General features: G+C 46.5%; 1 protein-coding gene across 2 annotated transcripts; it reads left to right on the top strand.

Moving 5' to 3' along the window:
* Nucleotides 1-3,395: 3,395 nt before the first annotated feature.
* Hbegf (heparin binding EGF like growth factor) lies at nucleotides 3,396-15,451 on the top strand. Of its 2 annotated transcripts, XM_003477148.5 has the most exons (6): nucleotides 3,397-3,746; nucleotides 3,950-4,123; nucleotides 6,844-7,021; nucleotides 12,401-12,556; nucleotides 13,624-13,714; nucleotides 14,047-15,451. In XM_003477148.5, exons 1-5 carry the CDS (start codon nucleotides 3,701-3,703, stop codon nucleotides 13,694-13,696), a joined length of 627 nt encoding a protein of 208 aa, XP_003477196.1. In that variant the 5' UTR covers nucleotides 3,397-3,700; the 3' UTR covers nucleotides 13,697-13,714; nucleotides 14,047-15,451. The 2 variants fall into 2 exon arrangements, with proteins under 2 accessions (XP_012996694.1, XP_003477196.1); XM_013141240.3 differs by lacking the exon at nucleotides 13,624-13,714 and having other exon boundaries at nucleotides 3,396-3,746.
* The last annotated feature ends 1,199 nt before the right edge of the window (nucleotides 15,452-16,650 follow it).

Here is a 16,650-nt window from a genome sequence, read left to right as displayed (position 1 = left end):
CACATATGCGCCACTTTAAGAGATTTTTATTTAGGGGGAGTAAGGTAGAGCTGGATTCTCTTGCTCTCTCTCACTTTCTTATTTCATGAACTGGGGATTGAACCCATAGTTTTCACACTGAGCTATATCTTTAGCCCTTAATTTTTTCTTTTTGTTTTGAGATAGAGTCTAACTAACTCCCTAAATTGCCCAGATTGGGCTTGACTTGCGATTCTCCTGCCTCAGTTTCTTAGTGGTGTTGGGATTACAGGCATGCACTACACCTGGCTTCTATTGTATCTTTACCACATTCTCATGTAATTTTGATACACTGCCAGGTTGGGGGACCCATTTACAAGTGTAAACATCTCAGTTACCTGGCTAGCTTTCCTCCAAGTCCTATTCTCTTTCTTGTCACCCATCTTCTAGGTCATATGCACTGGTTTGCAAGTGCTCTTCCCAAGTTAATGATTTTGCAGTTTAGTAGTGAGCCAGCAGCACTCCCAGTTCCTTGGGGCCTGCCTTTGCAGAGGTCTGGGACCCCAACATGGGATGAAAAGCAGGGCGCTAGGGTTCTGCTCTGCAGTTGCCCTCTTTTGGTTCACTGGTGGCTAACAGCCAGTAGTGCCCAAGCTTCAGTTTTCATATGGTCAACAGACAGTCAAGGAAATCAGAGTTGCTGACCTAAACTCTGCTGGCCTTAGGATTGTGTCCCCGGCACTTGACAACCAGTGTAGGTGGCTGGGAGCTGGGCAGCAGGAGCAGAGGATATGGAAGAATCTTGGTAACTGTGCTTTCCTATTGACGTCTCGTTTTTGGCAATGATAGAGAACAAAATCCAGGTCTTTCTTGGTGTGTAGCATTCTCTCATCTCTGCCCTCGCCTTGTCCCAGTGGCCTTTCATAGCCTTCCTTTTCTGGCTATGCCTTGAATGCCCCAAATTTGTTTCTGCCTCCGTCTTTGCACTCTTGCATGGCTTGCAGTGCTTTTGCCACAGTGATCACAAATGTGCCTCCTTTTCACTCAGGCCTCAGTTTACATGACACCTGCTCCATCATCAAATCTAAATTTGGGGCAGTGAGAGGCATCATCCGATAGCACATCACTTTAATTTTCATCTTAGCATTTACCAGTATAGGGTATATTTTCCTTGTTTATTTACATGACACGTTGCCTGCTATCCTTCTATAAACTCTGAGAAAGCACAACGCTGACTGTTCGTCTTGTTTTATTTTGTTATTTGTTATTTGGTGCTTTTTTTTTTTCCATTTGGTTTTTGCTTGTTTGCTCATTTTGAAACACAGTCTTGCTCTGTAGTTCGGGTTGGGCTTGAACTTGAGGTGGTCCTCCTACCTCAGCCTCCTGAGGTTTTCGATATATTGTTATGTTCCCATTGCCTAAAAAGTGGCCAGGAATTCTGAAATAAATGAGCTGTCAAGAGGTTGCCCCAGCAAGAGTAGTGACTTATTTTGGCCACAGGATAGTTAAGGTCTGAGAAGAGAAGTGACTATCCCAAATATAATTCAAGTCTTTTGTGTCTTTTTATTTCTTTTCCAGGCCCTTCCTGTAAAACCTGGCTGACACACAAACCTAGCTGAGGTGAGGCTCCCAGGTGTGATGAAAACTTGGAGTTGCCCCATGAAAGAGGCTAGGGCTCATGAATGAGGCTAGGGCTGATGTGGGGGTGAAGAGACAGGAGGGCAGAGCATGGGAAGAGAAAGCAGGCTGGGACAGGAGAGCAGGGTGTGAACAAGGGGTGGGGGGGGAAGTAGGTGATTTGGTCATGTGTCAGGAGGTGTCTTCCTCCGCCCTCCCCTGGAGAGGACTCTGACCCATAGATGGCTTTGCTTTTTGGGAAGTAGGTGGTCAGGCAGCTGCTGAGAGAGGATGAAGGTGTGGCCTGGGCGGTGACCACTAGATGAAGTTCTAGGCCCGATACCGATTACCCAAAGGAATATTTCCACAGTGGCTAAGGGCCAAATAGGTGACAGGTGAGCTTCCGTCTGAAACCAGCCCAACTGCAGTATGGCACAGAGCTTCACAGGCATGGCCCAGAGAGCTGGGAAAGGGATCTCCAAGGAAACAGAGTGGTCAAGGTTGAATGCTTAGTGACAACAACAACAATAATAACAATAACATATCACATTTATTGTGAGCTTATAATATATTCTGCCTTATAAGCGTTCCTTCACTCAATCCTCAAAAGTCTCTCTACAAAGAAGTCATTATTATCACTATTTTCCCATTTAAGAGATGTGGAGAGATTCAATAAGATTGACTGTCCTGTCCTAGGATTAGACAGTAAGTAGCAACAGCAAGATTCAAACCCAAGTCTGTAGTGATTCCGATGTGCTATGGAAACCTATGCCTGGGAAAGGGTGCTGGGGTACTCAAGAGGGCAGAGCCAGACTGACCCTTGTAAAGGTGGGGGTGGGGAGAAAGAGTAGGATAGAATGTGTATAAATAGCGGGCCTGTTTTTATCCCTACACACCGCGGAACCGGGCAAGTACTCTAGCTGGCACACACTTTGAGGGCTCTGAATGCCAACCAGCCCTATGTCAAACAACTCTCTCTCTAGCATGTCCCTAAGCTGAAATACTAACAGAGAGTCAGTTTTGTGAGTCGGGACATTGACTCCAGAAGCCTCTTGTAAAAATACATAGTTTGAAAGAAATACATCAACCTGTTGAACAATACAGATTGGTCAGCTGTTTCCCAATGGGAGAGGGTACTTTTTTTTTTTTTTTTTTTTATGTTGGGGAAGAAAATAAGAACAAGTATGAGACTTATTTGGAATCTGTCTCTCCCATCTTAGAAGCCGAAGAATTACAATTCGCAGTTCAAATATCCTGAAGCAGGCTAGGGAGGAAATCCACTCCCGCGTTTGAGAGAATGCTAACTTTCTTTGCTTTCGCTGGCTTGACACCAAGTGCCTGCAACTCAACTCTGTGGTCATCTCTGGTTATAGAATACCAGACCTGCTGGCATTCCTGTGCATAATGTTTAAACGGTCAACAAATTGTTTACTATTTTCTGTGCTGACAGGGAAAACTATGGGCTTATGAACTCAGAAGACGACACAAGTGGAAAGCCCCAGTATGGAGCAGATCTGGGCCAAAGAACCAGGCCCGTAACAGAGCGCTTAGCACAGCAGTCACAAAGCGACAGGGTTGGGGGAAAGGTAGGAACAGTTCCCCGCCACCTGCTGGTCAGTAGCCCTGCCCACAGTCAGAACGCGGCTGCCCTGGCCTGGTACCAAAAGAATGTGAGCGCCGCGGGGTTCTCCCGCCCCCTCCGCGCCGCGCCCGCCGAGTCGGGCTGCGAGGCAGGCGCCGCGAGCCGGGCGAGCTTCCCGGCGCGGGAGGGGGGAGAGGCGGGGCGGCGCGGGGCGGGGCGGAGCTCCGGCGCCTCCGGGAGCCTTATTCCCGGCCTCTCGCTGGGAGCGCTCAGTCGATCCCGGAGCCGCGCGCCTCCCGCGGTTGATTGGTCTGACCGGGGTGCTGGGGCTCGGGCGGACGTGTGAACCTTCAGACAGCAGACAGACGCCCGGCGGCCACGAGCTGCGCGCAGGTCCCAGCCAGGCTTGTACCCAGAAGCGGGCAGCAGACCGTGCCCGGCGGAATCTCCTGTGCGCTTGCCGCCTGGCTCCGCTTACCCGCGCCCAGCAGCCACCGCCTCCCAAGTGATCGCTGCCTCGCCGTCTCCTGCGGGTCCGGGACCATGAAGCTGCTGCCGTCGGTACTGCTGAAGCTTTTTCTAGCTGCAGGTAACAGAGCTGTTGACGCCCTCAGAGGTCGGGGGCGGGGGATGGGGGCGCCTTGCTGGGGGCATGGGAAAGGTTGCTGCAGCGCCCCCGGCGCGCGCCACTTGGTGGGGCCCGTGCGCACTGGCGAGCAGGCATCCACATCAGTGCGTGGTGGCTCGAGATCTAGGCTGAGGGTCTGATGTGGCCTTTCCCCTCAAACGCAGTACTCTCGGCGTTGGTGACTGGTGAGGGCGTGGAGAGATTTCGGAGAGGGCTAGCGGCTGCAACCAGAAACCCAAACCCTCCCGCTGGATCTGCGGACCAGCTGCGACCCACGGAAGGTGACCGTGCCCAGGAAGTCCTGGACTTGGAAGGGTCACATCTGAATCTGTACAAAGGTGAGTGCTAGGATCCCCCCATGCTTAGTCCACAATAAGCAACTGAAGAATAAGCAGATCTGAAATTCATATTCTTGGGCCCCCTGTGGGTTGACGGATATTCTTGGAAGACCTTAAGGAAAAGCTGATAGACTGATGGGGGGTGGAAGATCTTGAAATATAGGTCTAGCTCTCTTTCTTGTTCTTGGATCTCACCTGCCGGGTTGCTATCCTTGTGGATATTTTGAAACAGATTGAAACAGGCAATCCTTGTCCTCTGAGGTAAGCTGGGTGGTGGAATAAAGCATAGCTGGGATGCTTTCTCTAGGATTCTTATGTGAAAATCGGTGCAAGTCCTACTTCCTGTATCCAGTGACTATTAAGTACAAAATAGAGAGAACAGATGTGGAGATGTCCAGACACATAGCAAATGTGCAGTGTTAGTGCCCTCCACACATCTGTCTCCCAAGTTGGGGAAATGGGATGAGGAACTCTTACTCCCTATGAGAGAACAGCACCTCTAAAGAAGGCTATGAATGGTGAGCTCTGGGGTCCTATTGAAATGTAGCCTGAGTATTACTCAGGGGCTCTATTGAAATGTAGCCTATCTGAGTATTACTCAAAGCCTGGAGATTTCTTTGCATCCCCGAGAAGACTGGGGGGGGGGGGCCCTTGAGTCCCTCTAACCAGCATATGTTCCTGTAGCTGGGCAAAGGCATAGGGCAGTTACTTAGGGCCTGCTGGAGTCCCTGCCCCGGCTACCTGCAGTGATTCTCAGGGGTGGAGCAGAACTAAGCCCTGTGGGCCAGGAATGACTATATTTGGTTGGAAAGATATCCACCTGTTCTAGCTCCACCTCCTGCTCTGCTTCCTTTCTCCCTCCTAAGTGGGAGCTTCCCTAAGGTGCTTTCTCAGCTTTGTATAAATTAAGGTCTGCTCCAAAGCTGAGCTCGAGCTCCCACGCTTCATCTTCTGCCAGTGATTTTTGGGATCTCCAGTGCCCTGAAAAACCTAGATTTTCCTGGCTTTCTTCTCTTAGGCTGGCCAGGGCTGGGCAGAGTTGTGACTCACTCCCCACCCACATGGCTGCTCCTCATACCTCTGTGGACCTGACTCACTGCTCCCCCTTGAAGGAACCTGGCTGTCATCCTGCCAATTTCTCCCTCCTTTTTCTGATTCTGATTGACTTGGCCCTCTTGCCTTGCTTTTCCTGTTCACTGGGTTCCTCTGACTACCTGCCTCAGCCTCTGAGCTCTAAAAGGAACAGGGACTAGACTAGGGACCACCAACCTAATCTCAGTCCTGCATAATCCTGGGCAAGTCATTGCCTTTCCCAAACTCAAGGGTTTCATCTTGAAAATGGAAGAGGAAAAAAAAGAAGAAAGGCCATGATGTTTGTTGAAATCACTTCCAGCATGATAATTCTAGGTCTCCAGTCCAATGTATTACTTATGCTCAGCCTTTCATCAGATACAGGCTGTAGCTATGGACTTGGCAGCTCTTTATTATTGGGGGAAAGGTGGTAAAGAGGTTGGCGTCAGATCCCAGGACTAATGGGCATAATCTATGATCAGTTCCAGATGCATGTCTGGGTAAGATTGTTTTTTCCTTGAGCCTCTAAAGCTTGGAAAGAAGGGAACCATTATCATAGGTCCAGCTCCTTCTAGGTGATTCCTTACTTTTCCTCTCTATCCCTTGTATATATTGTATTCCTTATCCCAGAAAGCCATAGCCAGGACATTTGGGGATAAATGTAAATGAATCTTAGAGAAAATTGGTAAATTATAAAGTACATAAAGCAGGGTAAATATTTTATTTGAAGTTGGAAAAGCAAAACCCTTTACCAGGGATAGCCAGATGTTTTGGAGTCACGGTCTGTCTTGAACTTGTGGTTCCCTGACACAATGGGAACCACAGTACTAATGGGAACCCAGAGGAGGGTACTTGAAGACATAAACATTCTTATGTTAGCATCCTTCCACCCCAAAATATCCTGGTGCCTTTTGCAAAACCAATTTTTATCTGTGATTCTATCTTCCTGCAAGTGGGTCATTGCATGCAGCATCAGGAAATGATGCTGATTGAAGGCCAAAATAGGATTAAGTTGATGTGGGGGACTTCATAGAATGAAGAAGTTGGAGTAGGAGCTGAGTAGTGGGGCAAGGATGAGATTGGTAATCCAAGCTGTAGTTACTCAAGCATTCTTAGAATGAGATTTTTTTTGTTTTTGTTCTTGTTTTTTGTTTTGTTTTTTGAGACACAGTCTTGCTCTGCAGTTCAAGCTAGTTTTGAGCTCACTTTGTAGCCCAGACTGGCCTCAAACTCTCAGCAGTATTCCTGTCTCAGCCTCCCAAGTGCTGGGATTAAGTGTGCACTACCATGCCTGGTTTGGAATGAAGTTCTTAAACCTTCCTTAGCTTCAGAGTTCTGACAGTTTTGCCCATTCTTTTTTTAGTCCTTGGAGGCTCTGGGCCAAGGCACCTTTGCACAATTCTGACCTCATTCAGGCAGGGTCAAAGGGTATATATGGGGCTGGGGATTTAGCTCAGCGGCATAAGCGCCTGCCTTGCAAGCAGGCAGTCGTGAGTTCGATCCCTGGTACCGATAAAAAACAAAAAAGACAAAAAAAAAAATTAAAAAAAAAAAAAAAAAAACAAAGGGTATATAGTCCTTCCAAAGACCATACTGGATGGATCTTCCCTTGAGAGGTCAAAAGCTTAACAGGTGCCTTTCTCCTGCAGTTGATTTCTCCTCTAAACCACAAGCTCTGGCCACACCAAGCAAAGAAGAGCATGGGAAAAGAAAGAAGAAAGGCAAGGGGTTAGGGAAGAAGAGAGACCCATGTCTTCGGAAATACAAGGACTTCTGCATTCATGGAGAATGCAAATATCTGAAGGAGTTCCGGGCTCCATCATGCGTGTAAGTGACCCTTTGTAGGATGGAATCTCGTCAGCATGCTCGTCAGCCACATGATTGTTCCTCAACCTCTTGGGGGAAGTTGGGAGGAAGGGAAGTATTTTTAGTCAACGGAAGGCTCCAGCACCACCAAAGAGGATGCAATTTCCTGTGGTATGGGGTTGTGACGCTCTTTAATCCTTGAGGACATTTCCTGCTTACCCAGAAATAAGCGTGTGGCTAGGAAAGCTGACACCTGGAAGCAGGACCTTCATTCCTGCCTCATGTCCTACTGCAGAGGGAGACACTGGTAGGAAACATAACACACCAGGTTCCTGGGTGGAGTGGTGCTCCTGCAGGCAGGTGTAAAGTATATTTGGTCACATGTGCAGATGAGTGAATACTTGTGTGTGTGTGTGCACAAGAGTGAGCAATGTGGGTTGCTTTTAAGACATGTCAGGACCGTATAGAGAGGAATCGTCATGGGGCAAAGTGAAAGCCTTCCTCCCTTCTGTCTCACCCCACAAGGGCCAAGTGGTGGGACATGGAAGGTATTGGCTTTTGGCCATGTCACTGGGAGAACACGTCCTTTGTGCAGGATTAGAAGGAAATGGAAGACTTTATGTCAGCTTCCTGGGCAGATTTTCATGGGCTAAACCCAAACTGGCATCAGCCCTCAGTCAGGCAGCATCACTCCTTCCCTGGGTGGGAGTGTGGGTGGGGGGGGTCATGGGTTCCTCAGCCTCTCCTAGGCCAAGCCCAGCAAGTGGCTGCCTTGGCAGTCCCTCAGGGATGACAGCACTGCCATGCTGCCTGGTAGGCATAATGTCACCACTGTGCCTAAGGCCAACTTCTCACGTCAGGCTGCAAACATCCTCTCTTTCTTGCAGACAGGCAGAGTCTAGGGCACTTGTAACCTATACACTCTGGAAAGTTGAGGACGCTCACTATCCTATCCAGAAGGCTAGCTGCCCTGCATCTCTTCTAAATACTTTATTTTGAGATAGGATCTCATTAAGTTGTGATTTTGAGCTTATGATCTTCCTGCCTCTAGCTCCTGAGAGGCTGAGGTTGTAAGTAAGTGTGACCAGTCACAAATACCAGCGTTACCTTATATTTGGCAGTTGGCAGGCAGACTTATCTCCCTACCATGCCCATAGTCAATCTGTCTTTTCCTATGACATCTTTCTCAGAAACTTGGTATTGGAAGTTGTTTAAGAGCAGCGTAGAAGCCAAGCATGGTGACATGTACTACTGGATTCCTCAGAGAAGGAGGACTGTATTAAGTACATTCCAAGCACCCCAGGGTAGGAATGAGATTTCATGTCTTGCCCCAAGCCAGTATCCATCAAATCAGGCCTCAGTGGGAGGATCACTTGATCCTGAGAGTTTAAGGCCAGTTTGGGCAATATAATGAGACTCTGTCTGAAAAAAAAAAAAGACACAGAAAGTCCCCATATCATCCCTCCGAATGTCTTAGGATAGAGCAGGAAATGTTTATCTTAAATTTGTAAAATGGCATCATTAGCACAGAGTGGAGTAAGTTACTCTGAGTGTGGTCAAGATAGAGTGAGACCGGGCTGGGGATTTAGCTCAGCGGCATAAACGCCTGCCTTGCAAGCAGGCAGTCGTGAGTTCGATCCCCGGTACCGATAAAAAGAAAAAAGAAAAAAAAATATAGAGTGAGACCAGGAACTTGTCAGGGCCAAATTGGATGTAGGGCTTCTGCTGTTTGGCTGAGAAGCCTTGTAAGCTGCTTTCCTGAAGAGTGGGGTTTAACTGACCACCTAAACTCAGAGAACCTGGTAAATGTCCCCAGGGCTGCCTCTCCAGTCCTAGGGATAGCGATAGTGATCATCATGATGCCATCTCTCCTTTACCTCACAGTTTCAGTGTTTACTTTTAAGGTTCTAGTAGGATTTTATAAAGAGCAGTTGTTCTAGAGGACATTTTACTAGCCTAAGAGCATAGCAATCTGACTTGAAGTCTTTATGTCAGGTTCCTGGAAAGATTTTCATGGGCTGGACCAGGACTTTTTTGTCTAGTCTAACTGCCCTCTATCTCTAGCCCTTTGTATTCAGGGCATAAAGCAGCAAGAAGATACAGAACTCCTGGTTTGGGGCAATATGACATCTGTATACCTACATCTGAGACACTTTGTGGCTCCTTCTTGCTCTAGACCCTGGAACTGCCAAGCAGGGTGTGTCCAAGCTGCAGTGGTGAGCTTGTGACTAGTTTACTTCCTAAACCAGCTCTGTGCAACCACCATGAACCGGAAAACCTTTCTGCGTCAGCAGCCAAAAGTTACCCACAAAGAGTAGCTTCCTGGGGCTCTTAACTGGCTGCTGACCCAATAATTGACTGCAGAGTTTCCTGTGGCTGGAGGAAACCTGAGGGCCATTGGCATGGGGAGGACCCAGTGCTAGGAGAGAAACAGATGGCATATGCCAAGAAGCAATGGCCAGCCCCATTCTTTTGGCTCCACCTGACTTGGGTGCCTCATTCTTGGGATGTGGGCAGTACCTTCTGCAGTTGGATGGTAGAATGGCCTATACATATGGGAAACCTGGCCTTTACAACATACTTTCACCCATAAATATCTTCTTTGATCTTTTCATGATATTCTTATGAGTTGGGCATTTATTGTTTCTGTGTTTTACATAAGGAAATGAAAGCACAGAAAGGTAACGTGACTTGCCCAAAATTGCCTGGCTAGAAATAGTAGCAGAAGCGGTCTGAAACTCATGTATTCTATGTCTTCTCCATTACATGGTGTCCCCTTTACCTCCCCAGTAGAGGTAGAGAAATCTTGTGTAGAAGACATGTCTGGGCCTTAGAGCATTCTTGTGTCTGTTGTCATACAAGTTCTGAAATGGGTCACAGATATAGAGAGGAGGAACGTGTCCTACTTTGATGGATGCTGACTCTGGGCAAGACACACGATCTCATCCCCACCCTGGGATGCTTGGAATGTACGCAACTCCCTCCTTCCCTGGGGAAGCCAGGAGTTAGCTGCAAAGGGAGGGGAAGGTAGGTAATATTAGGATGTTTACATTATTATCCTTTTGACTCAGGGTGGAGGTGCAGGGATTATGTAACTGAATTTCGGGACTCTGAGACCAAGTTTTATTTCTGTCATCTGAGTAACTACCTGTGGGGCTTGAATGATGGGCTTGAAATGTAAAACTGGTTCAACTTCAGCTCTTCTCTCTATAGTCAGTCTCTAAAGTCATCCAGAGTGCTATGTTGAATCCCAGGCAGGGAAGTGAAACCTCAGCTACTTCATCTTTAAAATGAGAATAGGGCCAGGTATGGTGACACATGCCTGTAAATCTGAGCACTCAGGAGGCTGAGGCAGGAGGAGCACTGCAAATTAGAGGCTGGCCTGGGCTACAAAGTGAGCTCAAGGCCAACCTGGACTTCATGGTGAAATCCTGTCTCAAAAAGACCTAAATAAATAAATACATACATATATACATAAATAAATGGAATAACTGGCTGGGCATGGTGGTGTATGCCTGTAATCCCAGCACTTGGGCAGCCAACACAGGAGGATCACTGAGTGAGAACTTGTCTCAAAAAAACCAAAAAATACATAAAATGAAATGGGTATAGTAACTTCTGCTTCACAGAGATGATTTTGAGATTTATGAAATCATGAGGCCCTGGGCTCAACACCCACACCAAAACAAATAAGTGAGATTAAATGAACTAGTTCTTGTAAAGCAGTTAGCTTGGACTGCTTGACTCATAATAAGCCTTCAATGTTTGCTGTTTATTATTAAAGCTTTTTATTATTATCATGTATTATGAATACATGATAATAGTAATAATAATAACAATGCAGTCAGAGAGCAAGACCTGAAAGCTTCAGGAACCTATTAGGTGATTGGAATCTGCTAAGAGTGGATTCACATATCTGCCCTGCTGCTTCTTAGTTGTAAAGCTTGGCAAATCACTTAATTTCTCTTATCCCTAATCCTTGGGCACAAGTGACTTCCCAGGGACACTCCTAGGAATTTCCTCCATATCTGAGCAGGTTAGGGGTCATCTTTCTGGTACCCAGACTGATAGGACAGATGCATGGGAGGGTAGACAAGGCACTGTGTACTATCCCGTGTGGCAGAGGGCCTGGTCTACATTTATTCTGCAGTGAAGCAGTCCCTTAGAGCACCCAGGAGAGGCAGGGTAGGGAGAGACAGGGACAGAGACCCCTCTGCCACTGCCAGGTCTGGACAGGTCTGTTCCTTGTAACATCCCTGGCACCATGCTAGCAGGAAGGACTTCCTTGCCATGAAGCAGCAGGTGCACAGTTTCTTCCACAGAAAAGGTTTGGTTCAGAAGAGAGGTCACTAAGTTGTCAGAGCTTCTTCCTCCAGCAGCTAGTGGCCTGTGTCTTCAGGCTGATGGCGTTACCACCTGCTGTGGCTGGCGGGTGGGTTTGTGGATGTGAGTGGGCAGCAGGCTGATCTCAGGGTCAGACAATCTTCATCCATGCTTCTGTCCTGTTGTGTGACCTTGGGAAGCCACTCAACCTTTCTATAGAGTGGGACTGCCACCTACATCAAAGGGTCTCTGGCGTGTTTAGATAAAAAGAAGGATGTGAATATGCTTCTTCAGCTTGGAGTCTTTCTAAGAGCTGCAAGGAAATGCTTTGTGTTAGAAGAGGCAGTTGCCTCATGGTTTGATTCTTGAGTGACAAGAGCCAAAAGATTGTTTCTGACATTCTTTTACGCTCTGACAAGGCAACTGGGCAGGAAGATGTTATCTTGGTTTGTTTGCTTTATCCTGTGATGAAGGAGGTTTGATAGCCCAGCTTCCAGCAGCTACGAGGTTGGTCCTCACACCAAGGGTGAACCGAGAGTTAAGTGAAAGAAATTTGAGAAAAAGGACTCCTGGCAAAGGAACAGGGCCTATTAATAGGGCAGTGGTAGGGAGTGACTGGATGCTGGAGGCATTGATGGGCAAGGCTGGGTTTATTTCTGGGTCAGAATGTTGAGGGGCCTCACTAGAGGGAGTGATACTGAATCCCCTAAACTCAACCCACCCAGCCCTTGTGCCCAAGTCCTCTTCAGTGTTTCAAACAGAACGCCTTGGCACATACACGGTAAATCAGCCACACACGGTCTGTGTCTATATGCCGACCTTCAAGTGCTCCCTCGCTTTTTCCCTCCACCGGGAGCAGGACTCTGGGGCCTGCGAGCTAGAAGGAATGGTGAAGAGGGGTGGTTACTGAGTGAGGGAAAGAAGCTGTGGAGCATTCAAAGGAGGTGACGAATAGGGTTTGGTTTATGTAGCTGGGTCTTTGCAGGGTGGGGGCAGGAAGGGAGAGGGAGAGAGAAGAGAGACAAGAGATGAGAGAGCAAACCATGGACCCTGTTTCTTTTTTCTGTCTTCAACTAGCTGCCACCCAGGTTACCATGGAGAGAGGTGCCATGGACTGAGCCTCCCGGTGGAGAATCGCTTATATACGTATGATCACACCACTATCCTGGCCGTAGTGGCTGTGGTGCTGTCGTCTGTCTGTCTGCTTGTCATCGTTGGACTTCTCATGTTTAGGTGAGTGTTGGGGGGCCCCTGGTGGCTATTTCTGCAAATCATTCCCCTTCCTCCTTCTCCTGGATCTTCCAAAGTCTTTGAAATTGTGTTCCAAGACATCACACGAACCCCTTTCTCATGCTCCCACTTCTGGAGCTTGTTCCTGGGTGTAGCTTCTCCACAAACGTAGCATCTCTGGCATGACACAAGTCCAGTATCTAGAGCCCAAAGAACCCTTGCAGGGCTAGCACAGTGATGGCAGTGACCCTTTTAGAGATGAGTGCCCAAACTGCAACTCAAACCCAAAGTGCCAACACTGCAATTAAACCTGAATAATACTAAGCTTTTAGTTTAGAAAAAACAGTGCATACATTAACATCTTTTGTCTTAAAAGAAAAACAAATAGCACACATTCATTAGGTTTGCTACCACTGCCATAGAAGATTCTGCCCCTCACATTTGTGGCGTCACCTCTTCATACATTTCTCTCGCCTGGCTCTGTTCTTTGATGGCGTTAATGTATGGTTGATCAATGAAGCCATGGTGGCACTATTGGTATATTCTTTTGATTGTGAGGCTTTTGGAACTCCTGTCCAGGTATGTCCTGGGTTGGGAAGAACTATTATGCAACCTATGTCTGTTTTCAAGCAATTTTACTCAGTGAGGGAAACCCAAAACAATTTACCTGTCTTTCTGAGAAATATAACCTGTCAGTGATTGGACACTCTGTCCCTTTGCCTCATAGGATGTCACGATGATCAAATTCATGATGTAAAAGCTGTTTATGATGGGCATGGTGATGCACACCTGAAATCTCAGCATTTGGGAGGCTAAGCCAGGAAGATCATGTCAAGTTCAAGGCCAGTCTGGATGACATAGTGAGACCCTGTCTCAAAAAACAAAACAAACAAAGATAGCTTAATATTAGATTCATACATTTCTCAGGGAAGCTGAAGTCTTTGTCATTCCCTTTGGCTTTTCCATGTAATGACGGGAGCCATCTTGGCAGAGTTCTTTGGAAAGACCTGTTCCAGGCCCTCTACTTTATCTTCGCAGCAGGGCTTGCTCACAAAACTTCTCTTTCTCAGGTACCATAGGAGAGGAGGTTATGATGTGGAAAATGAAGAGAAAGTGAAGTTGGGCATGACTAATTCCCACTGAGAAAGACCTTTGCTCAAGGTAATGGTTCATCCTTTGCCCCCTGGTAACACCAAGGGGCCAAGGCATGAGTGGATCTTGGATCTCTTTCAATGAATGCTGAATTCTGCCCTTACCACTGGGCTGAGAGTAGGCGGCCAATTGCAGAGTTATTTTCAAAAACAGTGCGGGTGTATCATATCCAGTTAGGGTGAAAGCTGTTAGATACCTGAGAGGACAGCTTCTTCTGTGGTTAGCTCATTGTTCTCCCTCCTTTTTCTAGATAATCTTTCCACTTCTTAAGAGTGAACTCAGAAGCACCTAAGACTCCTTAAACTGGACCCAGTTTTACATGCTTTCCTCTTATGCTTTAGGAATCAGCGGAGGACAGCTACCTCTGAGAAGGCGCAGGTTGCTTGCCACCTCTGTAGAAGGAAAGGACTTCACAAGTAGCCACGAAGACTTCTTCACCTCCAGTGAATCTTGATTGGGCCTCCCATAATTGCTTTGCCAAAATACCAGAACCTTCAAGTGCCAAACAGAATATGTCCAATGGGATCTGGATCCAAGGAAGGTGAAAGTGGGAGGGGATCTTCAGGACCTCCTGATTTTCTCCCACCAAACCTATTCCTCCATCAATTTAAAAAAATATTTAAATACTTACCTTCTGGATTAAAATACCAGTTAAATTCCATATGCGCTTTGCCTAAAAATGCAAAAGGAAGAGAGAAAAAAGAAGGAAAGATTTGTGGACTGGAAGAAAGCAACAAAGGCTGAGAAGCCACGTACTCATGTAGCCACCAAGGGATCTGTTACTTGGACCCTCCAGCGCTGGATTTGATGAGCTAACTGTGAAATACCACAAGCCTGAGAACTCTGAATTTTGGGACTTCTACCAAGATGAAAAAAATAACAACTATTTTTTGTTGTTGTTTGTTTGTTTGTAAAATGCCTCTTAAATTATATATTTATTTTATTCTATGTATGTTAATTTATTTAGTTTTTAACAATCTAACAATAATATTTCAAGTGCCTAGACTGTTACTTTGGTGATATACTGGCCTCCCTCACATCCCCATCATCTGGCTCAATGCCACACTCCCCTGTGGCAAATCTGAGAGGGTTCTGTGACCCATTTATTTCTGAAGATCCCCCAGGATCAGAGTCCCCCAGGGAGAGTTCTGATGGTTGGGATGTAGGAGTTAACTTGGTCAGAGCCACTCTATGAGTTGGACTGCAGTCTTGCCTAGGCAATTTTGTCTACCATTTGTGTTTTTAAAGCCAAAGGTGCTGATGTCACAGTCTAACAGATATCAGTGTTTCCCTGTGTCTTCTCCCTGCCAAATCTCAGAAGAGGTTGGGCATCCATGCCTGTAGCTTTTCTGATACCCCCTTCCCCACCCACCCACAGAGTGGGTGCCCATTCTCCCTTGTGTCAAGACATTTCTCTCACTCCTGCCATTCTTCTGGTGCTACTCCGTGCAGGGGTCAGTGCAGCAGAGGACAGTCTGGAGAAGGTGTTAGCACAGAAAATTGCTGAGGAGGAAGAGGGAGTTAACTGTTCGTGATAGTTGGTTAATTCCCAATTGCTAAGGAAAAAATTAGAAGTGGGGGGAACTTGTGGGTAACCCCACCCCATCACCAAAACTACCAAGGAATGTTGTCACGATCTTTTCTGGAAGTTTTTGGTACCATTTTTGAACTGTTACAACCTGTATTTCCAAACCTGGTTCATATTTATACTTTGCAATCCAAATAAAGATAACCCTTTCTCCATGGTCTGCTTGTTTTATAATTAATTAATTAATTAATTTTTTGAGACATTGTCTTACTGTGTAGTCCAGGCTGGTGTGGACTCATTGTGTAGGCCAGGCTGACCTCAAATTTGCAGTGATCCTCCTGCCTCAGCCTCCTGAGTGCTGGAATTATAGGCAGTGCCACCATGCCCAGTTAATAGTCTGCTTGTTTTTTAACTGGGAACTGGTTTAAGATGGCTCTTTCCTACGCCCTCTCTGTATCAGGCACGTTTATGTATACTACCTTAATATTCCAGATAACTCTGTAATGAAGATACTGTATTTTTCCAGAAGTGGAAATTGAATTTTGAGCAAATACAACCACCTGAGGATACACAATATTCCCAACAATACACAGTAACACAGGATACGCAGCATGAAGATACACTGTAACTCTAGTAATTTTGTCTTAATATGTAACACCTTATTACCTCTAAGATAAAAAAGAATAGACCTTTGAAAGTTTGGTGGGCTGTAACCAACAAAGACACACTCATTCAGTCAACAGGCCCTGGAATCAAGATCTAGTCCTATGCTGTGTACATGTGAACAGGTATCATTCCCTGTCCATGGATTGTCCATGGATGGATTGTTCATTAGTCAGTCCATCAACAAATCTTGTCAGTTGTATCATTAGAACACATGCATACACTCATTTTCCCTGCTGCTGCTGTCACCTAGTCCAGTGCAACATACCTCACATCTGGACTCCTGACAGCCTCCTATCTTCCTAGTTGCACCTTGCTCCATATAGCCAGAGGGAAAGTTTAAAACATGGTTTGTATGATGAATAGCTCAGTGATAGACTTGCATACTTAGCATACAAGAGGTCCTGAATTTGATCTCTAGCATCATACACACAAAAATATAATTCAAGTCTTCTTTGTTTGACAGGCCTTCCCTCACCACAACATTATACAACATTACAGTCTGCCCTCACCCCATTCTTAGTCTGAGTGCTTTACATTTCCCTTTAGCTCTAATCACCAGTAACATATTCCTATTTATTTTTTGTCCATCTGCTCCTGCCAGAATGTTAGCTGCATAAGGACAGGGGTTCATTGCTCTAGTCCCAGATTCTCCTTTTTCTCCTTTTCTTTTCCTATTCCTTCTCTTTCTCTTCCTCTTCCTTTTCCTTGTACTTCTCTTCCTCCTCCTCCTTCTTCTCCTTCTACTCCTCTT

The sequence above is a fragment of the Cavia porcellus genome, unplaced genomic scaffold, assembly GCF_034190915.1.
Source record: "Cavia porcellus strain 051 isolate PalLab524CR breed Dunkin Hartley unplaced genomic scaffold, mCavPor4.1 scaffold_21, whole genome shotgun sequence".
In the NCBI taxonomy this organism is placed as follows: domain Eukaryota; kingdom Metazoa; phylum Chordata; class Mammalia; order Rodentia; family Caviidae; genus Cavia; species Cavia porcellus.
The sequence above is the reverse complement of the archived record's forward strand: the minus strand, read 5'-3'. Positions and strand labels throughout refer to the sequence as shown.

Coding starts and splice junctions, on each gene's coding strand:
- Hbegf (XM_013141240.3), top strand. CDS start 3,701: ATGAAGCTGCTGCCGTCGGTACTGCTGAAGCTTTTTCTAGCTGCAG. Junction 7,022..12,400: donor TTCCGGGCTCCATCATGCGT/GTAAGTGACCCT, acceptor GTCTTCAACTAG/CTGCCACCCAGGTTACCATG. Junction 12,557..14,046: donor GTTGGACTTCTCATGTTTAG/GTGAGTGTTGGG, acceptor CTTATGCTTTAG/GAATCAGCGGAGGACAGCTA.